Consider the following 26,517-nt stretch of genomic DNA (forward strand, 5'->3'; position numbering starts at 1 on the left):
GCGAGAGGATAGCTTGACTCCTCGCCGACACAGGGTGGTTCACGTAACCGCTGGTCGGTTACGGCTTCCTGCTCCACCAAGTCCATGCTTGCGGAAAAAAAAACTAGCTAATCCCATACCCGACATGGAATGGTAACCGGACGAAAGGCCACGGTTCGCCATACGATTAAGCCGTCTTATCTACTTTCCTCTCCGCTAGGATGAATCCTATATCCGAAATAACTTAAAACACCGTGAGATCCTCTTTTTGAATTTCTTTAGCTTGTCAAGGAAAATTAGAGTTCCTGCACAAACGGAAATCATTCTCATTTAACAGTCAACATCCGGCGTAAAAAATCAATAGAACATGCAAAGGAAACGAAGCGCAAAACATGCAGATCTCCAGTCAAGGGTTCACCTCTATAAATTGGGAAATACGAATTCAGTAAACAAACTCAGCGTCACCGGCACCGCACAATTTGAAACCAAGGTTGGCTTTGCCGGCCGGGACTAGGCCTCAACATATTCATTGAAACGTGCAACACCTACTTTGTTTGATCTTGTGCGCCGCTGTTGACTGATTGTACAAGCCCGGTCATAATACTTACAGTAAACCGTACCACACAGATCATTCAGTGTTACACATGTGTTTGTCTGATCTTATGCGACGTTATTTCGCTGATAATTGACAATACGTAACTGATTGTGGCTAGCCTGAAGGTTTAGTCATTCATTAACTATGGCAAATATTGACGACGACACAACTTCAGTTGAACGAACAATGCTCGCTTTCTCGCCATTGTGCTTAGGCGTTCTATGCAGTATCACTATCAAAACCAAGCCGGACATCCATTTTACAGCAATTCTGGTTTCACAACCAAACCAAAAACTAGCATTACAGGCCAAAGCAAAATCACAGCATTATTTTTCAGCATCTCTCATTTAAATAACATCTTCTCTATATACCAGCTCAAAAATTAATCGCAAGAATCATCTCAAGTGCTAATAAAGAAGCACAAAGAAGCTGAAGAATCTGCCAAACAAGGCTAGATAGATTCTAGAACTTCACCAAAATTATGAGACTGTACAATACATATCATTTGATAAGTAAAACACTAAATAAGCTAAAACAAGCATATCACAAATAAATTCATAATATGTACAGCTATGACAGCCCGCAAACTATGATACATGTAAAATCATGCGATTAAAATGTCAAAATTTGAATCAAACCTGAAAATTTGTGCTTACACAAGAATCCGAGAATAATTATGCAAAGCTAATGTAACATTAAAATTCACTGAGGAACAAATATTTTTTAGTAGGGTTTATTATAAGTAATTGATGAAATGCCTGCATCTTTAAAACATAATTTGTAACGAAATTTATAACTGGTATAGTCAAGAAAGGAACATAAATATACAAGGGAACATGATGCGAAGAAATCAGTTGAGCTCAGCAAGCAAGAGCTGGAACAGTAAGTGCAGAATGAGGCCTGTCATCTATAGCAAGAGTTAATTAGCAATTTGCGTAGATTGCGGAAGTGATTTTAAAATTCCTTTCAATGTATTTAGTTCATGAGTTAGTTCATTTACACGGTCATGCAATCGCTTGTTTTCATTTGAAAGGTCTGCCACTTTCCGTTGAGTTTCCATTGATTTAATTTTGGCCTTATCTCTGCTCTTCCGGACAGCAACATTATTTCTTTCTCGTTTAACTTTGTATTCCTCACTATCTTTCGGAAGATTCTTAGCCCTTTTGCTAGGCTTTGGCGATTTACTGATATCTGTTGTGAGTGCTCTCTTTCCGTTGGTGTTATATATTTCTTCGGTTTCACCATAATTTATCCCCGTAAGTTGGTCCCTTGATGGGACTCGAATTAAATCTGGAGCTAAAGATTTCTGACAATCGTTGTTGTTTTGATCTTTCTCGGTTTTTATAAAATAGACCCGATTTAATTGAGTACTATCCGGCTCATTTTTTATTGTAACTAATGTTTCATTTGCAATTGTATTCCCAGGATCTTCACAAAGAGTTATTGGTGTTAATTGTGTCCGCGACATTGAGAATTGAGAGAATCTATCTTGTTGAAAAAGTTGCTGTTGACGAATTGTTTCCGGGGATGACTCTTGTTGTAGTTTATCAGACAGCGGAGTTACAGGTGGTGTGTTGAAAAATTGAACAGGAGATGGTGCAGCTGAGGAACAAGCAGACGAGTATGCTGACCCTGGTTCCGTCCACCAGTCACCTAATTCAGATTCGTAGGGATCTGGCTTTTCAGATTTAACAACAGTGTCGTTTCCAGATGGAAATAAAGATTGAAATAAATCGTCGTCGCAAAGTTCCAGATTAGCCGAGGTCATATAATTAGTAAGATCAATGGAATCTTCGTTTTGATATAGATCAGAGATATCGAAAGATGTTTCTTGAGACATGGAGTTTTTGTTGTTATTCGTGGTACTGCCAAAGCTCATATCTTTTGCCATGTTGACAACATATTTTAGAAAAACTACTATTATCTGTAAGAATAGAAAATATCATATTTTAAAATACAAATTAACAGAAAATCAATGTTGAAATCAAATTATCGCGAATGAATGTGATTGTAAGGCATAGTGATTATGCAAACAGATAAGCCGCCAAATCTGTCTAGAATGACTAACTGGTTTACCAACATGCGTTCACTTTTTATTACTTTCTAAGATAAAAATGATAGATAAACTTATCTAGATAAGCGACAAAACATAAAATAAAAAGACCTCTACTGCTCATTGAAAATGTTGGTGAATTCAGTCTGTCTACCCTCAAATGGAAGAAGAAACAGTGTGGTACCGTAAATGCGAAAAACAATGGTAGTTTAAAAATAACTTCCATATAAAATGTATAATGTCACCTAACCTACCGGCTATCATACCATTCTGCCATTGCGGTACATACTGCTGTACTCTAAGTTATCTAGAATTTTTCAAAAAAAAAAAAAAACCTGTTAGACAAGTGGACATAGCCTAGTCTAGTAGTCCGCAACGCGATTATCTATTTATTCATAACCTATATACGATTCCGAAAAATTCAGCCCTTTAAAATTCTATTCGTTGATCAACAACACCTGAACACCCAATTCTGCGCCAAAGCTTGTTCTACTGTCCTAGTTCTAATCAATTGATCACTCAAACAAATAATAAAATCTATCATTTTATATTGAGTATTATGTAGGATTAGTGACATCAGTGCTGTCATTAAACTCAAATTAAAAACACTGGAGCAAACACAAAAACAAAGTACTGAAGCACCAAAAACAAAGTAAGGACCTAAGTGAGATGAGTCTCTCGTCTTGTGACTTTCTCGTCGAATGTGAGAGATATATAGAGAGAATTTTCTCGATATTCATCCGCATCCACTATTTCCCTGTCATTACCCACGTGTTTTTGTCTATGAAAATTAATATAAATTAGATGAAATGTGTTACGAATACATGAATTTTACTTTCTTACATTTTTATAAGTTAAAATTCATTTTATTATCATATAAATGAACTATTTATCAACAAAAATGACGCATTGGTCATGAGATATTGCGCAATGTATCGTAAGATCCGTCACGCCCAATAAGCACGTCGAAATGAAGATTATGCTGGAATGTCGAATAAGGTAAACTGATATGGTTTTGCTGCAATTTGGTTATAGAAAATGTGTTACTGTTTTTGCATATATTTGTTAATTCAAGATATGAATTGCCTTCTTTCAGGGAAAAAGAAATTTACATCTTTTAGGTTCGTGTTATGTTGTGTTAAAGTTACGCTAAATTCATAAAAGTTGAATTTGCTGATATTTGACGCAAACAGTTGGAGAAATGGCATTGTCGCCCTACCTTGCAAACACAAAGAGAAAGACGTATAGGTCACTCCAACAAAACGTTCTTTATGCGTTTCCAACGATGGTCAACAAAAATTCGTAGTAGACACCTGGAAACCTTAATCTGAGCGAGTATTGGCGTTCAAAACGCCTAAATATATTCGTTGCCGAATTACGCTCATAAAATGTCCAAGAACAGAATAAAATTGCCAAGGAACCGCTCTTACGCCAAAATTCTAAATGGGGAGGTTTGACGCATCCAAATGCTTCCCTCATAAATCACGAGAATGATCCCTATACCCTTTCCTCGAAGTTTGTAATTGGGGTTAACAGGAGAAGAAACATTTAAACGCGGTCTGAACTCCTTCAAAACGTTTGCCTTGAGATTTCAGATTGATAAACGCATATTATAAGGAATTTTCCTAAATAACAACAATCATCTCAACAGCAACAAGACGAACAACAATTATAGGCAGAATTTAACAGGGGGATACACTTGTTGACAAAAAGAGTTTCGCCAATGCTCAAACGCTATTGTGCACCCGATTTAAAATGTTAAAATTAATTTAAATCATGTGTGCTTAATCACGTATTTCTTTCTTACATTTCGCTTGTTTTCAATGTTTACACGTCTCCTGTGGTCGAAGTGTATAACCGTAAATAAATACTAATAACGCATTATGTTATGTAAGCTTATTTTCAACTATATAACCTCATAGAAAAATACTTTGATTTAATTTCGTTTGCCGGAATTATTGAAGCTAATGAGATGATTCGATGTCGGATATTTATCAACATTTCATACAAAAAATAACGATTCAGAACCATGATTTATATAAGTTCTTCTATCGCAAACATTTGCACAATTCAATTGGGCAAGAGATGACTTCGAACAAGAAATATTGAATCCATTATATTTACTCTGGTGTGTATCCAGCGGCGGTAAACTACGAAGATAAGCACGATTTTAAAAAGCCGTTTTTCGTGGTTATGCGAGCGCACTCGCTCATTAGCGGTTTAAACCTTACTTTAGATTCTGCTCGCGTTCCCAGTCCTGATTGTCTAATTCAGGGTGGTCCGCCAAACCCTGGCACCCTCCTAAACAAATTTTGTGGCCCTTCGATATGACAACCTCGGACCATCCTGGTCTAATTTTGTTGCGTTGGTGGTATTGTTTTTTGCGCGGTCGCCGCAGGTTTTGTTATACAAACAAGATAATAGCTGATAGGGCTATTATTGTCGGACAAACAGTGTCAAAAAAAAAAATTCAAAAATTGTCATGACACTCGAATGGCTTTGATTTTCATCACTACATAGGTACCCAGTTCCTTATCCTCATATGAAGTAACCAATTTCTTTTCTGAAACGTTTTTAATTGAGTTGTTAATTGACTTCCTCGCAAGCCTCACAGCGTTTAACTAACGTCATGAAGCCAATAAAATGCTTTATTTAGATGTTTTCAAACATTATACTAGACCGAATTGACAGTCTTTAATTGGAAAATAAAATAGCATACCTCACGGAAAACTCAACGAAAATATTATTTAGTTGTATATATATTGAATCAGATCTATTTCCTAGTTAGATGTCTTATTTTTCCCCAATTGAAAACAAAAAAGGCCTAAGACAGATACCTGAAAACAGAAGTCCCATCAATGAGACTATGACTACCGAATAAGTCACAGCAAAAACACACAACATAAGCATATAAACTTTCAATTATATTTCACAAAGCAACAAGTGTTATAAATTTACTCTTAAATAACTTTGAAAACACCAACACAACTTCAGTCATAGAGTTGCATATTTGGTGGCCAGTGTCCGAGTCAAATATGTGTAGTTGTGCAAGAGAATATTCAGCATGACATATTGTCAAGTTTTTCAGTGGTATTATAGTCTGGTATGTCATTTCAAACTGCACAAATCAGGAGTAAGAATTGTAACCAGTTTTAGAGTACTGAAGAATTAACAAGTGGAGCAAAATTATGGCTTGATCGATGTTTGAAAAGATTCTTATGGCCACCACATGCATATAAGAAATCAAGACAAACCAAAAAACACACAAGCCACCCGCTCTGTGGCGCTCTGTTTTTACAGCTAATGCACATCTCATTGAAAATTAGGTCTTCGATGTATTCAGATTGCACTGAAATTCTATAAAACAGCGAGTATAAAAATATTTAGCAATACAGCTTGTTCTGCTATTCCAAATTCATGGCAGTAATGTAGTCTAAAATTCAGGTTTTAATTTCAATTATTTTACATGCCAAACTTTTCAAATCTCATTAATAGACAATAGACATTTTTAATAAATAGTACATAGAAATTCAAATTCTGGATATTTTTAAATATTGGTCTGTTCAGTTCGGCATCCATAACGGAAACGAAGATTCCAAGTTTCTCCAATGATTTTGACAGAAAATCCAACATTGCACATGGATGACAATACTTGATAAGCGTTACAATTCATGCTTTTCCTTGTACCTTTTTCTCGCCATCTCATACATTTCAGCTTTCCTTTTTTCCAGCAATGACTGTGGTGATGGCTGTTTCACTTTTGGTTGTTTCTTTGGCTTCGGTTTAATAGGTGAAAATTTAACAATACCTTCAAATATATTTGTCAATGTCACATCAATAGAATTAGTTTTGGCTAAATCATTCAAAATGACATTTCGTGGAACATGCGGTACAATCTCTTGCACTTTACTGGCCATATGGAGAAGTTTTTGACTCGCATTGGATATTGCCCTTTTTTGAGCTTCTCTTTGTCGCCTCAAGTTTTCAAAATATTTATTTTTGTCCTGACAAGAGATTGTTAAAACTGGAACCCTCAACATGTTTGATATTTGTGTCATTGTTGAATTTAAAAAATCATTTTCACTCATATTGTCATCTCTTTTAACGACTGTTTCTGACAGTTGAATTGTATATGAGGTTACAGGTGTAAAAAGCATCCAAAACATATCACCAATCAAAGTACTATGTGCAGTGGCAGTAGAAATTGGCAGGATTCTATATGTTGAGATTGCACCAACTTGAACACAGTTTGTTCTTTTGAAGTAAGAAGTTTCAAACTTTAATATTCCAGCACCAGTAGTTGGACAACCTTCTGGGAAAATGACAATCGGTAATGTCTTACCCGCAACAATATTTTTAAAATTTTCCAATCGTAGTATTTTTCGCATAAATGGCCCCAAGTTCCACTTGTTCTCACTTACAACATTAAGTCCATGGCTGAATATAAATCCATCAATGTTTGACTTTTGATTTGATATTAAAACGTTTGCACATATTGCTCCATTCACGCTAACTTTAACACCGAGTATAACCATATATATCCAACTTATATTCTTGAATACAGGATTGTTTTCTTTCATAATTAATTTCAATAACTGCCTTGCGATAACAAAGTTCAATAGCAGGCATATTCTCAGAAGGAAGAGCAATATTCCAATGGGAAGATATGCAAAAACAAGTACACTTGACTGAATGTTCGGAATCCGATCAGTCGAAAACATTTTTTGAATTTCTCTATCCATTTTTCTCTTCTTAATTATATATGGAAGTTGCAAAACTATTAATTACAATAAATTCAAGAATATAATCTGAAAATATAAATTTCAACGCAATTGAAGGCAGTAAATAAAATGAAAAAATACGAAATACAGCCTTGTCTGCTTGTATGGATCCCCCGCATTAGAAAGTCTACCCATCTGTCCTACAGCAATAGTTCACAAAAAATGAGATATTCTGAGTGTACTGTATCCTTTTATCCTATCCAAACTTTATAAACAGACAGGGCAAAAGGTCCGGAAAATTGACAAGTTTCAAAAGAGATTTAAACATCAAGTACTACAGGTCTTTGATGCATTTTGTAGACTATTCATTTTGATCTCCAATAAAAGCACGGAGCTGCGATATACCGTACAGAACACAATGCTTTAAAATATTATCTTAAAGTTTGCCAAACCATAAATACCTAATCATACCGGTACCGTACTGTATTGAGTTCTTTTGCGTAAAGGTCACTGTAGTAGCTCTGACATCTGAACAACGTTATGCCATCAGAGTATGAAATTTCATATACAACTACAGGCTAGGCAGGAATGCCAGTTACGGCTACAGCCAACAGCTTCCCGGTCTCTCATAAATATCGCTTATTGATTCTTAGCGCAGTCACGTGACTACGCGGCTGGCGATAGGACTTGTCAATGTGAAATAGTGTCCGCAAATATTTTTGCCCGACTGGATGATTTACCCACCAACCAACTGAACGGACATGTCTCACTATAGAAAAGTATATGCTGTATTAACAAATCAGTTACTGTAGTATGCTAGCCCGTATGTGTACAAATACACGCAAATTCGGAAAACTGACTCGGGTTCTGGTGTTTTAATCGAACAGATGTTTCCAGCACCTGCATAAGTTCACACACACACTACCATTTTTCATGCATGGAAAACGTTATAAAATTGACGATCGGTTGATTTCCTTGTTATAGACTCTGTATGATATTTTACCATATATCGACAACTGTAACCCTAAAGTGACCAACACAACCAAACTACTATTAATTGAAATATTGTATGCATTTACTACAGTTGGTGTCAATGATGTATATTTAATTTGCATGCGAGGTAAAATGCTTTCTCAAATTCAGCGCTGCTGTCGGTTGTCACAGCAAGTGAGATTCGCCCAACTGTGCCCGGGCAACCACGGCGTGGCCACAGCTTACTCCATCATCCATATACACGGAAATTGGTGAACGGTTACCAGATATGGTTCGCCACCACCTACCTTAGATTTTCCATGACAAATATGTATATTCATTTCAGTGGTGATACGGCAAAAACGTTAGGAAGATTTATTTGTATTGATTCTATCCTACTGTTCCGCTAAAAATCCCCCTTAAAATCTTAACCACATCAAGAAAATTGCAAAATACAAAACTAGTTATTACGATGTTCAGCAAATGGTATCAAACAAGTAGAGACCACAGATAATATTGAGAATATTCTTGTTGGAACATAAACACTAACAACTGCTATAGGCCGAGAAGAAAAAGACCAGAAATTTAAAGAACCAATGGCAAATCTAATCAAAGTTTTGACATGTACGGACTCGGAAAAGGAACATATTTTGGCAGCATGATAAGAACAACTTATTAAAAGAAGAAACACAGACTAGAAATGATTAGCTATGTGGAGAGAAAGATAAGCAGACCCTTTTAGCAAAGATAGACACAAGTTACCATAAGTATATTACCACTTAGTTACTTTGAGAGTGCGTGACAGTTATTTTAACATGTTGGTATGAGCAGTCTATTATGGCAGTCAAGTTCGTAACTATTATACAAAACACAAAAATATTTACAAAAGCGAAACTCTGAGGTACAAAAAATTTCCTAGTGTTGAAAAATACAAGCACAGAATTTCACTCTCGCTAATGTAGCGAACACCAACATCTTCAGCATTGATTGGCTGAAACTAATTTTTATTTTCGCTTCTTGTGTGATTTTCGACTTCCACTATGATCCCTCTTTCTTTTTTTCGAAGAACTTGTGACTACCTCCTCTTCATACTGTCCTCGATCAGCTGTGACAAAAGCATGATGCATTTATGTTATCATTATGAACCAGAAAATATCAATATTGTATCAAACCAGATGCCCTATATGGCAGAATACCTTGGTCGGTGACCGTACATTTGAACCCATGTACATTTGAACCTATGCGTATATCCACGGGTTCAATCTATATGCGGGTGCTAAAACCCATGGGTTAGGGTTAGTATGGGTTTAACTATCCGTGAAACAAAAAAAATTCCATAGGTGCAATAGCATACAGGTGCAATTGTCATGGGTTCAAATGTACGTGGGTTCAAATGTAATGGAACCACCTTGGTCTTAAGAAGGTGATCACCCTTTTTTAGTTTGAGGTTTAAAATTTCGTAGTTATAATTGAAACAAGAAAGCGATGCCTCAATAGATGGACACAAAGGCCAAAAGAAAGTGGTACGGTTATGCAGTCAGTCACAGTAGACTACAGGTACCACAGTGTTCATGACCCTCGCCTGACCACCAGACAAAACAGAAGACAACAGTCACGATGTCATAAAAAACATAACCCCATCAAAAAATAAATGAAACAGCAAAATTTTAAATGAAATATCAGATCTCATGGGAAATTTAAGCACAAAAGTAATAGCCTTCTAGCGACAACAACCATCTTTAATCACTAAAACACTCTAAATTTCAAAGCAATTGGTCCAGTAATAGAAGCGAAAAATCACAAAAAGATAAAGAAAAATACTAACAACAACCTAATAACAAAACGATTCCTAAATACACTTTGTGTTCAATAAGATTACTGATTGAATCATTGTTAATTGATAGAGATTGAATATTATGGTAATTCAAATGGTGCATATGTTTTTGACTGACCATCAGATGTTGTTCACCCTAAATCACATTTTCCAAATAAAGTATTCCACAATTTATTCCAATGTCAAATTAACCCCACACAATATCTATAAGATAGTAGAACAAAAATACAGCATCAATGATTAAGTTCTTACCCCGTTTTGCTTCCTCTTCTAATTCATCCCAGTCTTTCCCGCTTTCTTCTCCACTTCCTAAAGATTCTTCATCAAAGGATGATTCTGCCTCACTTGAATAATCCTCATCACTATCTTCATCTGTCTCGGATCCTTCCGCTTCAGAGCCATCCTCTGGAACAAACTCTTCTTCTTCTTCAGAATCATCTCCAGCATCCTCCTGGTTTGAAACAAAGAATTTCAAGGTTTAAATACTCTGCCTTAAATTCTTCTATCATCAACCTTATGGATTTGCAAACATTAATGATTTATCCCAGAGTTTATCCAACCCGACCTTTCCATGAGGGCCACAAAGCGAATATTGGGGGTGATTTTTCTAGGTGCCATAGGACCAAGGTTTTATACTCTAAATTCTCTCATTTCAAATCTTCTTTCATCCAAGTCAATGTATCTGCAGCCATTATTGAGTCAGCTTGAGTTTTTTTTCAAACTGGGCTTCTTTCTCCGAAGGGCCACAGAGGAGGTTTCTTGGGGCCATGAGTGAAGAATGTCACTAGGTGCTATTTCAGATTAGTGTTGAGAGACCATGAAGCATAAAAGTATAATAACCACTAGATATCTACCATATCCCTTTTCCGAAATATAAAAAATACGTTAACGTTACGCCAGGCGGCGATTTGCTAAGTGCGCCCCGAAAATGTCCAGAATTGGGTTAAACATAACTTGAACATTGAATATTTAATATATTGTACTTGTTTTTATTGTTTCTTACTTTAAATGTGTATGTGAATCAATAAATTAAATTTACCTTTTTATGTCGTTTACTCACTGTTACGACCACAAAGTAAAATTTTATTTAAAGGCAGCAATTTTTTTTCATGTAAGTGCGCCGAACGAATGACAAGTTTGGGAACCGCTGTGTTAAGCAATGGATTATCGTAGAATCAACTTACGTCACTCTCAGGTTCAAGGAAGCTCCATCCACCCTGATCAAAGAAAGCTTCGGGATCATCAACAATTGTCTTCAATATTTTTGCCCAGTTCAAAGACTGTACTCCGTCAGTGTAACGAATGTCACATGAGCTAGCAAAAATGAAAAGTTTGATCAGACAAAACAATTCCAATCTTCCTAGGCACCATAATGTTCTTCGCCAGATCTGGCCATATAATTTGTCTCAAATCAAACTAATATTTGCATAAATTATTGCATGAAAAATAGTAAATTTGAGAATCGGACCTTTTGATAATTATTAATTTCTATAATTAATTTCTTCACAAAACCAGAAACTATTCTTGTGACACGAAATCTCATTTTCAATTAGCTTACGAGAGCAAAACATAAGAACAGAGTTCACATCCTGCTTTGAATGTGATAAAGATGTTTCTACACCTAATGTACACAGACTCAACTATGATAAATAATTTCCCAATCAAAATACATATTTTGTGCTACTGTTGCATAATAACTAAACTACGAGTTATTTGACGGGTGAGTTTTATTTAAGGGGGATGAGGAAAGATATGGACTCGAATCGATTCGGACAGTGGTTTTCAAAGGTGGGACACGTCAAGGCGGGCGTAGACAATTTTCTGAGAGGGCGTGGAGCTAATTAAAAATAAAAATATTTGTTAGTTTTGATCTTGTCTGGCTTATTTTGGATATTTAAATTTCAAAACTTTCATCTATTTCATTATTTACGTTCCATCCTCGTATTTTCAACGTGTTTTTTGAATAAAATATACTTTCACCTTACTATCCGTTATTTGTAGCCTATTGTTAGCCAGTTTTTTTGAGGTGGGGCACGAAACTTGACAAATTATAAAAATGGGCCGCGTGACTTTGAGATCCACTGGTCTGGAAGTACGGTCGAGTACAGATAAAAGTATCTGCAAACTCGGAGATATTTCTAAAGCCTAAATCGTGTTCTTTCAGATTGGTATGTAAGAATTCGCAACATCGCTAACATTTATTCACGACTTACTTTAGCCATTCTCTGATTGGATCAAGCGATTGCATTGGTATGGAATTGATGACTTCTACTTTTCTTTTATAATCTTTGAAAACGATGACCATGTCAAAGTTCTTCAAATGGAATTGCACTCTCTCAAAATGAACAAGTTCAATGTCGTCCAAACTCACAACAAAGGAAGGCTGTAAAATAATAATATTTGTCTCACACTCGTCTGAATATCTTATTAGAAATTAAATACTCCAATAGTGTGTTTACCAGGTTAGGGTTAGGGCATAATTTTATTCGGATTTTCCTTTTTTTATTTATATTACGAGTTCGGGGACTGTCTGAGCCAAGTGAATATACCCCCTGCTCATAGGATTCAGTTCCTTTACACAACTTGATGTAAAGTAGGCGAACAAACTTAGTTACCTACATATTGGTACACACACTTCTGGAGCGCCCAAATTCATATACATAATGTATATTATATAATTTATATTCAGTTTTCGTCAAAATTCGCCAAGTCCAATGGATTTGTATTTAAATCAATTCCTTTACACCATCTTACCCAGAATATTATAAATCGTTTATCTCTGACTACAGGTTTAGAGAAATTTTCACTCTAATTTAGAGTTATAAAAAAAATTCGACTAAGCTAAGCTTCCGAACTCCCAAGAAATCAAATTTTAACAAGAGAGCTACGCCCAAATATATGGACGTCTAATACACGTCTGTTCGCAGTACAGTACGGTTTACCGTACCGTCAGATCACAGTCTACAAATATATTCACACCAAGCGAAGCAGTGCAGTAGGACACAAAATGGCCTCCGATGTCCACACAACGTTCGGTGACGTCATAGCAAACAAAAACAAATCTCACAGAGCTAACAGAAATATTTGAAATAAATAAAAGTAATAGCCTTCTGGTGAAAAATTTCATCTTCAACCACTAAAAATTTCAAAGCAATTGGTCCAGTGATCAAAGAGAAAAGCGTTTTTTTAATATTTCCACTAGGTGTCCGAAAAGTGTCAAAGAACAACATAACAACAAAACGATCGTTGTGTCCATTAAACGTGTCCAATAATAAAAACTCAGGGGTATACAAGATTTCTCAAATGGTCTGTTAAGAGCACGTAGTAGAACTTAATGCTTTCTGAGGAGTTCATCCAGCTTGAGTTTAAATGTAAACAATTTTTTGCTGTCAAATACCCTACAAAACACGAAAATGTATTCACTTACCCATTCAACACAATTGATTAGTGCAGTAGAAGTAGGTTGAACCATACATGTACTTCGGAAAGGAACTCCGAAGAATGACAATTCTCTGAATGGAGAATCAAACTCGACTTCACCACGTGAGATTGTCTCAACTTTGTCGATGAAACTCTTGAATCCTGTGTTAAGTTTGTGCCTGAGCTCTCTTTCAGCCTAAAATAATAACAATCTGTTACAAATTTTGAGAGGAAAAATATGTACCTCATGTACTTCACAATTACCAAGGTTTTTAATCTGAGCAAGATACTACACAATATGCCAATTCGATATAGAAAGATATACTGTATTAAAAATTATTATTAAATTAAGTTAATGGCATGATTGCAAGATCCCTTACTAGGTTTGTCAGCATGATTGATAATCAAATATTCTCTAAGGAACACTATTATTTTCAAGTAATATTTAGTCGATACTGACCTGTTCAGCATAAAGATCGTCTCTGTCTCTCATGTGTTGTAGTTTTCCAAGATCCGTTGTTATTTCTCCAACCTCGGTGTAAAATTGAACGTCGGAATGTCTTTTCTTGCCAAACATGATTGCGTTCTATTGAAATGTACATAAGTTTAATAGAATGAGATCATGACTGATAATGCTTGTTAGGTGTTATGCTTCATTTGTGTTAAGACAATGTTCCTTCCCATTTTCAATTAGTTGGGGAAGTCTAAATCGGGGCTGTGCAATTTTAGTTGATAAAATTTTCGACTATGCCTCTGGCTACAGGTTGGCATAAATTTCAACTCCAAACTCGGCAGGAAATAAAAATTTGAGGATGCAAGCCTTCTTTAATAAACTGTTAGGAAAGCTTAATAATTTAGAGTAATTTATTTCGAGTTTCTTTACAAAAATTTTGACGCAATCATCAATATGAAAAGTTTGGAATCCCGATTTTGGGGTATTCAAAATTTTGACTCTGACTCCCAAAGAATCTGAAAATACAACCAAGCCCCAGATAAAAACATGCCAAACTCGTACTCCAAAGCCCCGGTAAGATAATCAAGTTTTGCTCGAAATTCCAAATTTTGGCCTGGATAAAATCTGGGAGACAGCATTAAAAAATTGTCAAACCTTCAGATGAAAATGCAGCACGATAATCATCTCACGATCACAAGGTTGAAATATTGCATGCTTTATATTATTGTACAAAATGTCAACTTTGTCTCCACGCACAGAGGTGTATCGGAAACCTGAAAACAGTAATTAAATGATTCAATTTTGTACTGGCAGTGTTTCTTTATGATATTGCAACATTGATATTAATATCCAATTTAAGAGTCTAACACAAATATATTTCTGTAATGTTTCGTCCAACCAAAGTCAGACTTCCTCAGACAAGCAGTTTACAACAATGGCAAGAAATGAACAATCATCAGAAGAAAAATAGGGAGTTAGTCTCGCGTAACCCAACTTAAAGTTACATTGATATTGTACTTATTCGAAAGACATATGGGCAATCATCTTCCTCGCCCATTAAAAATATATTTGAATTTATGAGTCGATAATACGTGGACAAGAAGGTCAAATTTCAAAACAGTGTTCCCTTAAATTAAAAAATAAACGATACATTCGGGGCGAAATTCGGAGACAGAAAGGTTGAAAATTGCCGTTCATTCAAGCAACTTCTCCCATTTTCGAGTACCAAGATAGAAATATTTTAGTCACATAATGGTTTTCTTGAAAATAGTCCCGTTCAGAAAGATAATATAAAATCACCACTCGTAATAATAATGTTAACACTGATACATTATAAATTTAAATTGATTAGTGATTTTGCTACATATATGAAGCAGGAGCCAGTAATACTATTATTATTTATTTGTAAACTTTACGCTAACAGTAAAATTTTGGTTACTTGCCATTAGTGTGTGCTTCCAGGTGGCCTTGCATTCTTCTGTGAGCAATGTTAGGTCGAATGTACAAGTCTTTTAATTTTGGATTGTTCTTGTTTGGATTAATAACGAGTTTGTCTTGCTTGACGATGCCCTGAAAAACGAAAAAGTTTTCTAGTTTTTCCCGAGCTCAGAGGTGGGCAAGGTTTTTGAACGAGGGCCATAAATTTTGCCCATCTAGACTTGGCAGGCTATGTATATGTGACATAAAAGTTGCATTTTATAAACAATATTTACAGTGTTACAAAAGCAAATGTGGAAAACAATAAGCCTCGTGCCGAAACTAAATTCATTCGTGATTTCAACAAATTCCTTCAGCTATTTTTTTGGTAAAACATCAAAATTTGGTTTTAGTTAGGTTGTGCCAGCATCAGGTGGGCCAGATTGAATTACCCAACGGGCCCTAGTTCGCCCGCAGGCTGTAGTTTGCCCATGTCAAGGTTAGCTGATGTTGAGTACAGGTCATTTAGAAAGAGCATAAATGGTGAGTCCTACTCAAGTTGAGTTAATGACTCAAACCTTCCAAACACTAGTTGTAGTTTTGAGATTTTATTATTATATCAATTTTGTATTTATTAGCTAAAAGTCAAGATTCTGATTCAGTGTTTTGATAACTTTCAGTTAGTTCAATGGCTCCGACAGCTTGGGCCAAATTTTACTATATAAATCGCTTTTGTCGGTGTGCGAGCGCATTCAACTTCATTCTATAGCAGTGGTTCTCAAACTTTTTAATCCGCTTTTTAAAATTTGTCAAGTCCAGCGCCCCACCTCAAAAATAACTAGCTAACAATAAGCTACAAATAACAGATAGTAAAGCGAAAGTATGTTTTATTTAAAAAATATGATGAAAATACAGATGGAAGATAAATATCTAAAATAAGGCGACAAGATCGAATCTAACAAATATTTTTAGTTTATACCTCCTCAAAAATTGTCTGCGCCCCACCGTCTGAAAACCACTGACAAGAAAGAATTCCATGAAAAAATATAATAATAAAAGTCATACCTCTCTTTCTTTCTCTTCTGCTTCCCTTGTTTTAAATTTCTTCTGAACGTCTTTAATTTGTCGGAATGCCAGTTGTAGATTAGCAGCAGGTGGTTCAGCCTTACCTGGAACTTTCCCAGCAAGAGCTCGATATGTTCTGAATAATAAAAATGATGCCTGCAGTCAGAATTTGGGATTCCTTGAACTCAGACTTTTATTGGTGATTATTGAAGTCAAACTTTTCTATATAAACTCAAAAAAGTCTTCCTAAAAGTCTATTATATTAAAATGGATTGCAACGCCAACAATCAAAGTTTTATTATGAAAATATGATTTCTCTGGGAATTCAATGCTGGAGAGAAAATTTTCAACCCAGATTCAAATGCATTTCAAATCTGAGTTGATTTGAATGTGTGTATAAATAATCCTTAGAAAATATCTTACAATTCTTTAACAAATGTTGAGTCATTGTTTGCATAAGCCTGGTTGTCGACTCGTCCAATCCCACTGAAAAACGACAGAATTTTTTTTTGATTAAATTATAGCATGTGCAGTACAAAAGGTTGCAAGACAAGAATATGTGGCACACTATGTTGGGTAGAAGTTCCTAAAACTGAGATGCAAGTCAAATCACGGGTCATTAAAATCTTGAGTCAAGTCCGAATGAATTACTGAGTTGAGTCTCACTGGCAGTTAGTTGATGGCAAATGGCAAGTCCAAGTTAATTTTTTGATATCTTCGACCCTTCGTTAAGTCAATGAATAGAGCAGGGGAGGGCAAGGTTTCTGGACCAGGGGCCAAAAATTTTGCCTAACTAGACTGGCAGGCCATGTAAGTGTGGCGTAAAAGATACATTTTATGAACAATATTTGCAATGTTACAAAAACAATAGGCCTCGTGCGAGAACTAGATTAAATCGCAATCTCAACCAATTTATTGAGCTGCTATATTTTGGGTAAAACATCAAAATCTGGATCAAGTTTGATTGTGGCAGCATCAGGCCAGATTTGGTCCGCAGGACGTAGTTTGCCTATGTCAGAAATAGAGCCCCCCCTAACACTGGGGCACACACCCCACCTACGATGATTCTGTGATAAAGATTTACACACAAAAGACACAATTAGAATTATTTCCAATGCAATCACTACAAATTAATATTGGAAAAAAAAATTAAAAAAACTAACCTTCCTGGGCAGAAAAAGTTGATTCTCAGGTATGAATAATCACCTTCTGTGCTCATACTGATATTCTGCCAAAAAATAAAAGATTTTGAGAAAAAAGATTCTAACTATTGTGAAAAAAATCTAAGACAAAGCACTAGTTACTCATACCTTTACAGTAGAAATGTGATATGGCGTAGGGAGACCAAAAATAGGCAGTACTACGGTCTCATATTTTTTATCGATGAAGATTTTCAGATCATGAATGTCTGGTTCTTTGAAAGGCAACAAGGAAGAAGACTTGTAAGAGACATTGGATTTTTTAGACCTGAAAACAAAAAAGTTTAAAATATAACATAAATGGAAGAAAAAGACAAAATACAGGATAGTAATGCTCATATAAATGGATGCTAATGTCAGAGGTAATACTCAAAATGTTCCAATAAAATAAAATCATAAAATTTTAGGTGAAAAATAGTTTTTCATAGAAAATTGAAGAAAAGAAAAGTAATAGCCTTCTAACAAACTCTCCTTTCTCCAATAAGTGTTGGAAGTTTGTTGTAACAATCGTTACAACTTACATTAGTTGCAATGAATAGCGAGTTACACAAAGCAAATGAGAGATCCACTTTTATGGAATTATCATTTGCTCCTGAAGTCGGAATTTTAAGACAAAAGTCAGACAAAAAACGACTTTCAAACACCCACACCAGTTTTTTTCGTGGATTCGAAGTTATGAAATCAGAAGCAGAGTCAATTTAACATATACCGTGAGGATTGTACGTCTTCCTTGTTATCCATCATTCTCTTCTTTGCTTCGTTATTCAACTGATTCGATAATTCTTTCTGATGAGATCGACGTTTCTCTTCCAGAGTTTGTTCTTGCTGGAAAAAGTTATGTCGCGTTATGTTTAGATGAAAATTTAACAATAATTGCCGATCGAGTGTGATTATTAGATGTTTATCCGAGACGAGAAGAACTTAAATCTGGGTCTTCCAAACTGGGGTCCACAGTGATGACTGCACCAGGGGTCGTGACGATATGAAATGAATCTGGTCGATATTAAATGATTGATTTCAATGTGTCATTTTGATTGAGCGCTGCGGACGAATTGTGAATCAATTGCTGTCAGAAATGGCAATTAAAACTTCATTGCCTTTTGCGACAACCTACATGCAGACATGTGTGAGGCAGCATTTTCAGCTTTCACCAATATGATGACAAAGTATTGTACAGGTTGAGAATTGGGAGTCCGTCAAAAATAAGATTAACAAAAAAAGGAGTCCGCAGCCAAAAAGTTTGGGAAACTCTGATTTAGATGACCTAACTGTGTAATTAGCTCATGGTTGCTTGAACAATACCTTCATTCCAAAAAAATTAGTATAAAAAATGCCTGTCACTTCAAACATGGATCTGTTCATGCAGTCATTCCTAGGTGGAAAGACCGAAACTTTTCTGGCTTGACATTACCTGTCTGAGATGCCAACGGATGCCCCAGGCTAGTGGTTCCTACACTTTTTAATATCGTTTCCCCTAAATCGAATTACCAAAATCCCAATTATCCGTTTAATAAAAATACAGTAGTCAGTTAGTACAGTTCTTAGACCAAAAATTATGATAATACTAACACCTATTGCATCATTCGATCAGACTTTAAGATGCTAAACTTGCCGTAGCTTAGCATTTTAACCTACTATTCGTATGGTGAAGTATTACAATAATGTCCCTACAAATCGTGTGACTTAGCTGATTGACTAAATGCGAGCATTGAATGTCAGGTTTTTCGCAGACTAGTCAAAAGTATGGGGATTTCTAGTTCTAGTTTCCAAAAAGTCGCAACCCCATACTTTTTTTTCAATAAGTGTACAATTACCCTTGTTTTCTCCTTCAGAACTGCGTTCCTTGCTCCTCTCCCCAATAACTCAGCAGGTTGTTGTTCTTCTTCGCTTTCTTCCTCGCTTTCATCCTAAAACAGGAAACGTTTGAAGGATAGGGGAACATAGATATTGTAAGGAGTTGAAAAAAAATAACAAGTAATACAACAAAAATAAAGTGTAAATATCCTTAACAAATATCAACTATTCAGAAGATCTCAACAATTGATAATAGAATAACATCGATTCCAGCCAAAATATTTTCAATTTTATCGTTAGGCGAAAGCTGGATATGCAAGACGTTTTGTATGTGATACTTATTGGGTGAATTTTATTATTGCTATGAAAAGCATATCAATTTAGGAATAATGAAAACGACCAGTCAGTCATCCAACATTTCCCAACAAAGGAAGAATTCCTCCCCAGAGAGTAATTTTACTGTTTGAGAAAAAAATAAATTTTAATTTGTATTTGGTGTAGTATCACTAAATATAAGTAATTTAGTGCCATCGTAATACATATTTAGGCACACAATAAAAAATATTCAAAGGCTTGAGTGCAAATTGCTAATACCACCATGCATACTGAGCAAGAATCAAGCATTTCATAGGCTATATATCGAAAATGGGTTGGAAACCACTGTGACTGCAGTGATCATACAGTCATTTATATTTTGACAGGAATTTTTGACTCACTTTCAAAAAAATCGAGATATTTTTCGCTCTCTTTTTATCTTTCGTTAAATTAGTAGCAGGAGCACCATCATTGACAACAACGGTATCTCCGATGAAGAGAGCATATTTTTTTTCAGAATCTTCTTTCGCTTCGTCATTCACCAAATTCGAAATTCCAATGTTTATATTGAAGACCATTCCTGTGAAAGAGGATATTTTGAATAATAACTGGGTAATTAATTGACACCTCAACAAATCTTTAAAATAGATTGCTTGTTTCAGACTAACTAAATTCGGTAAAAAAAAAATGATAGAAAATTGTATGAGAATGAATATTAAATCTAAATATCAAACAAAATCCTTTATGAATGGACAATTCTACAATCAAAATAATTGCTATTTTCCGGACCAAATGACTTGAAGTGCTCCAAGTTTCGATGCTACCAGTAATAATCGATGTTTAATGTAGGGCTACTCGAATATTAGCCTGCTTTACTAAAAGGAATTAAAATTTACCTTTCCTAGCCTTGATTTGATTTTTCCCATTGATCACATAAGTACTTTCTCTGAATTCAATTCCGCAACAAAATCCAAAACTTCTGGTGAAAGAATTCACAAGTTCTGGTTTCTCAGATTTTGTACGTTTTATCACCTCATTATAAACATCACACAAAGGAGTACCTGAGTAAATAAAAAACAAAGATATGGGCGCTCATCTAGTAGGCCAATGTGAATCAAGATGGCGGGCACCTGAACATAGTATGTGTACCAGGTTATGGTTAGGCCATAATTTTATTCCAATTTTCCTCATTTTAGTTCTATTACGAGTTCGGGGACTGGCCAAGTGACTCTCGTAGTATTTGTACCTGAAATTATGGCCTAACCTGGTACACATACTGGTTCTGGTGTCCGCCATCTTGGTTCACATACTACGGGAGTACCAATATAACTATATATAAATTATATCAGTACTTGAACAGTACCTCAATATTTGAGAATTTTATCAATTAAAACCATATTAGATAAATTACCTTGTTTTTCAGAGTACCTAACCTCAAATTTTTAACAGTTGGTTTATTAATAAAAAAAAATTTCAAAAAGAAACAAAAAAATAGTGGTATCAAAACCGAATCAAGAATTACACCAAATCCCAACCTCGTAATGGAACTAGAATAAGGAAAATCGGAATGAAATTATGGCCTAACCTGGTACACATACTACGTGAATACCCAGATTTCAGCTCCAACTCACCATGCTGCAATTTTTCAAAAATAACTTCTTCCATATTGAGTAGAAAAGTATAAATTTCTTGCATTTTTTCTGTCGGATTGACCATCAATGTCCGAACAACATTGGAACAATAGGAACGATATCGGACTCCGAGCATACAGATGATCACACCAAACTGAAGGGTATTCTTGTCACTGAGTAAAATATCAGGATGATACAGATTACACATACATATTTCATAAAACAGATGATAATGCTTTTTGCTCCAAACAAGGCACTGTACAACCACTGATATCTAATTGATCTTTGTTTGGCTCGGCGGTGTGTTGCATCGTGCTAAGCAATAGGAATACGCTCGCCACCTCACCTTTTGTTACCCTGTGTGAGTGCGCAGGTTCGAATCTCATGCGGGGATAGTTATGTGCGAGAGGATTGCTTGACTTCTCGCCGACATAGGGTGGTTCACGTAACCGCTGGTCAGATACGGCTTCCTCCACCATCAAGCCCATGCTTTCGAAAACGAACAACTGGCCAACTTACCTAGTAACACTGAACTTTAGGTTGCAGTTGCTGCCACTCTGTACGATGGGGGGATAACAAGACTCCACATAAGTTGGATCTGCTCCACGTAGATACTGTTTGTCCTCAAGAGATTTTTCAACGTATTCCGCTACTTTGAAATGCTTAACTCTCTGGAAAATTAGCATAAGTATAGTCATCTTGGTTGATTCTTAAAGAGATGGCTAGAGTGTAGAGACAAATATCATGTTTTGAAATGCGCAGGGGGTTGTGCGATAAACTGCCCATCCTTCGTTTTACGTTTTATGTTCTGCAGGATCTGTTATTTGACTCGTGTTACAAGGATGCTTGAATAAGATAAAGTCAGGAGTTTATAGCGACAGGTGAATACAATCTCATTCCATATGCGTGAAATGAGATCTCGCCAATTTGTTATCATGGTTTCACTGTACCAACACCATATCTTAATTCCAAAGAAGTCCTTCTTAAACATCAATAATCATCTGGACAGAACATAGAAAAACCTTAACATAGCAAAGATTAATTCTCTTGGAACATTATGTATGCAGAGTTTTTCGTGAATAAATCAACTTGAACACGGTACGAACCCTATCAGCATCTATAACATCTTTCATATATTCTTTGAAAACTTTGCTATAAACTTCCAAGGTTATTCCTGATGCTTTTCTCAGTAGATTCAATTCCGATTCTTCTTTGACTGCCATTATTGATGCCACATTTGCTGATACATCAATCTAAAATTATGAAGGTGAAGTAATATTGATGAGACTCACAGACAGAGACAGACTTTTATCAAGTTATGATTCCACATTGGTAAACTGTTTTACAGTTTTTTTTTTTGCCTCACCCTGTATATATATAAAACATGAAGAAATACAGATAGAAATGAATAAAATATCTTCAAGAAACAAGTATATAAACAGTATACATATAAAAATAGTAGCTCAGCCATATAATTGATTTCTCAGTACAAAACTTGTAAATTTTTAAAAATAAAATGCCAGAGAATTAATAAAAGTAATAGCCTATATCTGAATTATATTTGAAGAAAAAAATACTGTAGAAAATTAGAGTAAAATAACAAAAAAGGAGCATTCCTGTGACATACCTTATTCAAGTTAGACTTTTTCAACACTTCATTCCATGCATCAATAAATTTGGACGAGAATTTATCTTTTGCAAAAACTCCTATTGTTTTACCCTGTAATGAAGAAAAATTAGTTTGAGTATAAGCTTCATTTCAAGAACCCGTGAAAGCATATAAAGTTATTAACCATAAAATAGCACAAATAAGGTAGGTCTAATAGACAGATCTAGGTGAGTTTATTTCATTATTTTATGTTCTTCTATGTTGTATGGTCTGAATATTTTATTAATTTCATACACTATTTAATCGTTTATTGCTAGTTACTGGTTTGTTACATTTATTAATTTGTCATACTATATGGATGTTTCAATGTCTGGAATAAATAACAATAGAGAAAAGCTTTCAAGAAATAATGATTTTAAACATGGAATAAAAATCTAACAAGAACTTCTCGCCAAAACATAATATATTGATCTTCTAAATCTTAATTAGATAGCAGAACATTGGGTACCGCTGCTCGATAACCGACTTTGGTTCGCCGCGGCTTCCATTCCCCAGTAAAATTATGGTCTTTACTTTTTTGCATATTTTTTGCATTTGTATCTGTATATTATATTACTGGTTGGAAAAAATATACTTGACTGTGACTATGAACCTACATTTTTGCTCGACTTTAAGAACTGAATGATTTTTTGGAAGTTTTCAGTGTTGTTATCTTTCTCCCTCTGAATTAAGTTGATTTCAGGAATTCCATTCGCATTTTCATTGTTCTTTGTATTTGCCGCTGGTTTCAAAAACTCAATCTGAACAAAAAGAATGTTTCTCAAACAAAAGACAAAAAATCAAAAATATTTCAACATAAGCATTTCTAAATATAATGAATATAAAACAAACAAAAAACTCTTACTTTCTTTTTACTTGCCATGAACGATATGCTATTCTCACAGAAAGCCAAGATCACATCAGTTAGCTCGTATCCAAACAACCATGTCTAAAAAAAGCATATAAAATATCTTAATAAAGCTATGCCTGCAGTAATGGCAGTCTGATTTAAGCAACAACAATTTGCTAGTGATTCAGCTATTAAGATTTTGAAAATCAAAATTGAGATATGACCTGGATAGCTGTAGATTTTGAGTAAACAACATCTTCATCACTTCCCATCGCCACGACAACAGCATCTGATTTAGAGAATCCGTCATCTCCACTAGCATCCTATATTCAAAAAGTCTTCAGCTTGTTAGCATTTTGAAAATATATGTACGGTAAATATTATGAAATATAACATACCGATCAAATCCAATTTATAAAATTTCAATTGGGAAACACAAAATGCGTTTTTGAGTATATACCGATACAAATCATTCATAAACAATAACAAAATGGATGCATGCGATCAAAAACGTTTGAATTTTTCTAAATGAAATTTTAAGCATAATCCCTACCTTCCAAGCAGTATATATTTTCTTGAGACGACGATAAAAAGCTTCTATATCCAAGGAAACAGACATGATGATGAATTTAGATTATTAGCATTAGTTGGTTCTATGCTAGAAACAGAAACACTTGTGATTCATGTTATATTGGAATAAGATATTTTCAGAAAAAATAATTCTAAGCAATTCAGATAGTCATTCTTAAATACTATAATTAGATAATTAAATTATTCAGTTGCAATTTTCGAATTGAAATTTCCAATTTTACCTAGTCTATGTATGGTTAGACATAAGTCAGAACAGAATAAATAAACACAAAAGGATATTGAAATGGAATTTCATTGTCATAAAGATAGTCCAAACAGATACACCAATGGATTAATATAACATAAATCAAGCCATAAAATTTTGAATTTCAACAGAATAAGTCTCTATGACGCGGCACTGATGATGGCTTCGTTGCAGTCTATTGCCACCTGCGCTTCAGCCTTTTCAATATCCGTTGTTGCTGACGATAATTCCGCTTGAGCTTTTGTTAAATTTGTTTTTGCGGCATTGACATCTAGTTGATCCAAAGCTACGGCCTCTTCTGCGGCTATTTGAACCGTAGAATCTTCGTTCACCGTAAAAGATCCGCTACTGACGAAAAACTTATTTGATTTTCCATCTTTTTCGAATACGGTTAGAACACCGGGTTTAAGTACTCCGAAAATAGGAACGTGCTTTGCTAGAATACCAATGACCCCAGCCCCGGTGGGTACATCAGCTTGTTTCACATCAGTGCTTTCATTGTAGAAGGCCTCTACTGGAGATGCAAACGTAAAAACCATATCCTCTGATTGTGCAACAGCCGGTGCAGCATCTGCGTAAGTTCTTGTGCTCTGAGCCACCAAACGTCGAGCTACAAGTCCAGTGCGGCAAAAAACACGGGCAGCAAGAGACGCCATAGTTCCTTATTTTTTATAGCTTGACGAAACTATACTAATAAATCTAAAGCAAGATTTTAGAAGCATTATCTACACTCCCATTTAACTTTAATGATAAATTATATTATCGAAAATTATATTATACCCGATAATTAGATGCATCATTACTTATTGATTTTAATCGGTAAGTATGTCGATAGGTATTTGTCTGTATGTTAGATGCACGCCATATCTCACGAAAGCGAGATTGAATCTGCTCCAGATTTTGCATGTGCATTCATCATATCTCGGACCAGAAGCCTATTGATTTCGGGCGAATTATGCCGTATAATTAGAGAGTTATTAATTAATCAGTGATGGGACACAAGGTGTCACTATGGAATAAGAGCGCTGTTTTGGGGGATCCCCTAACTTTCGATCGATAAGTCTTAGGTCAGAAAGACCGATATTCTCGTTTCAAATGTTATGAAAATGATAAAAATATCATGTTCAAATTTAACAAATATCTAAGACTTTATGTATCACATAATTATTGGGTTAGTTGGCTGTTTTTGTATTATTCCAGATGTATAGACATGATGGGTAGAAAAGCTCTAAACTTATAGCATTTTATGGCCTCATCCATGAATGGCTGTTGGACATAGACAGCAGGTTTGAATTTTAGAGCAGCTGCACGAGGTATACAAAGGCTATGGAGTGAGGTGTTTGTAAGGACTTGATCTTATTTTAATTATTTATTTATTTTAAATGTCTCCAGCATAAATAAAAAATGACTATAAATATGGCGATGATCTGTGTAAATTTTTGTCTCAAAACTTTTGAAAAAAAAAAATCATTAGTGCTAATGCCAAAAGTATAAAGAAAGCAAATATAACCAAAAGGGAGTAAAAACGCAAAACGAATGAAAACAAAAATAGCGGTAAAAGATGTCCGACATAGACCACCAGTTGAAACCACATACAGACATGGTGTTGAGAGTATCGATGGCAATTATAAAGACTGGAGATGACATATCGCTGTATTGCGAGCAAAATGTGCCGCAGTGCCAAACTGGATAAATACAGAATATGTGGAGAGCTTCTTCGTGGATGAAATTTTGGG

General features: G+C 35.2%; 4 protein-coding genes across 4 annotated transcripts; all 4 read right to left on the bottom strand.

Annotated features, from left to right (window-relative positions):
- Positions 1-874: 874 nt before the first annotated feature.
- On the bottom strand, positions 875-2,519 carry LOC120333223 (uncharacterized). Its single transcript, XM_039400590.2, has one exon. It carries the CDS (start codon positions 2,463-2,465, stop codon positions 1,494-1,496), a length of 972 nt encoding a protein of 323 aa, XP_039256524.2. The 5' UTR covers positions 2,466-2,519; the 3' UTR covers positions 875-1,493.
- Positions 2,520-5,530: 3,011 nt separating this feature from the next.
- On the bottom strand, positions 5,531-7,507 carry LOC120333221 (lipid droplet-regulating VLDL assembly factor AUP1-like). Its single transcript, XM_039400587.2, has one exon. The coding sequence runs from the start codon at positions 7,367-7,369 to the stop codon at positions 6,290-6,292; it is 1,080 nt and encodes a 359-aa protein (XP_039256521.2). The 5' UTR covers positions 7,370-7,507; the 3' UTR covers positions 5,531-6,289.
- Positions 7,508-8,681: 1,174 nt separating this feature from the next.
- On the bottom strand, positions 8,682-24,622 carry LOC120333220 (FACT complex subunit SPT16-like). The gene is made up of 24 exons (XM_078119036.1): positions 24,500-24,622; positions 24,171-24,269; positions 23,962-24,045; positions 23,714-23,857; positions 23,076-23,168; positions 22,555-22,701; positions 21,968-22,119; positions 21,449-21,621; positions 20,714-20,878; positions 20,219-20,397; positions 19,523-19,615; positions 18,418-18,533; positions 17,820-17,976; positions 17,673-17,737; positions 16,933-16,995; positions 16,510-16,645; positions 15,471-15,597; positions 14,683-14,801; positions 14,035-14,160; positions 13,582-13,770; positions 12,368-12,537; positions 11,339-11,468; positions 10,407-10,605; positions 8,682-9,425 (listed from the first exon to the last, which is right to left on the bottom strand). The coding sequence occupies exons 1-24, from the start codon at positions 24,563-24,565 to the stop codon at positions 9,325-9,327; spliced, it is 3,093 nt and encodes a 1,030-aa protein (XP_077975162.1). The 5' UTR covers positions 24,566-24,622; the 3' UTR covers positions 8,682-9,324.
- LOC120333222 (ATP synthase F(1) complex subunit delta, mitochondrial-like) lies at positions 24,605-25,501 on the bottom strand. The gene has a single exon (XM_039400588.2). The coding sequence runs from the start codon at positions 25,435-25,437 to the stop codon at positions 24,922-24,924; it is 516 nt and encodes a 171-aa protein (XP_039256522.1). The 5' UTR covers positions 25,438-25,501; the 3' UTR covers positions 24,605-24,921.
- Positions 25,502-26,517: the final 1,016 nt, after the last annotated feature.

The sequence above is a fragment of the Styela clava genome, chromosome 13, assembly GCF_964204865.1.
Source record: "Styela clava chromosome 13, kaStyClav1.hap1.2, whole genome shotgun sequence".
In the NCBI taxonomy this organism is placed as follows: Eukaryota; Metazoa; Chordata; class Ascidiacea; order Stolidobranchia; family Styelidae; genus Styela; species Styela clava.

What these genes read in the sequence shown, in the direction of transcription:
- LOC120333223 (XM_039400590.2), bottom strand. Translation starts at nt 2,465, where the DNA reads ATGGCAAAAGATATGAGCTTTGGCAGTACCACGAATAACAACAAAAAC.
- LOC120333221 (XM_039400587.2), bottom strand. Translation starts at nt 7,369, where the DNA reads ATGGATAGAGAAATTCAAAAAATGTTTTCGACTGATCGGATTCCGAAC.
- LOC120333220 (XM_078119036.1), bottom strand. Translation starts at nt 24,565, where the DNA reads ATGTCTGTTTCCTTGGATATAGAAGCTTTTTATCGTCGTCTCAAGAAA. An exon ending in TTTTGAAAAATTGCAGCATG is followed by an intron (nt 20,879 to 21,448) that starts GTGAGTTGGAGC and finishes TTATTTACTCAG; the next exon opens with GTACTCCTTTGTGTGATGTT. An exon ending in CCAATCAGAGAATGGCTAAA is followed by an intron (nt 11,469 to 12,367) that starts GTAAGTCGTGAA and finishes CATTTTTGCTAG; the next exon opens with CTCATGTGACATTCGTTACA.
- LOC120333222 (XM_039400588.2), bottom strand. Translation starts at nt 25,437, where the DNA reads ATGGCGTCTCTTGCTGCCCGTGTTTTTTGCCGCACTGGACTTGTAGCT.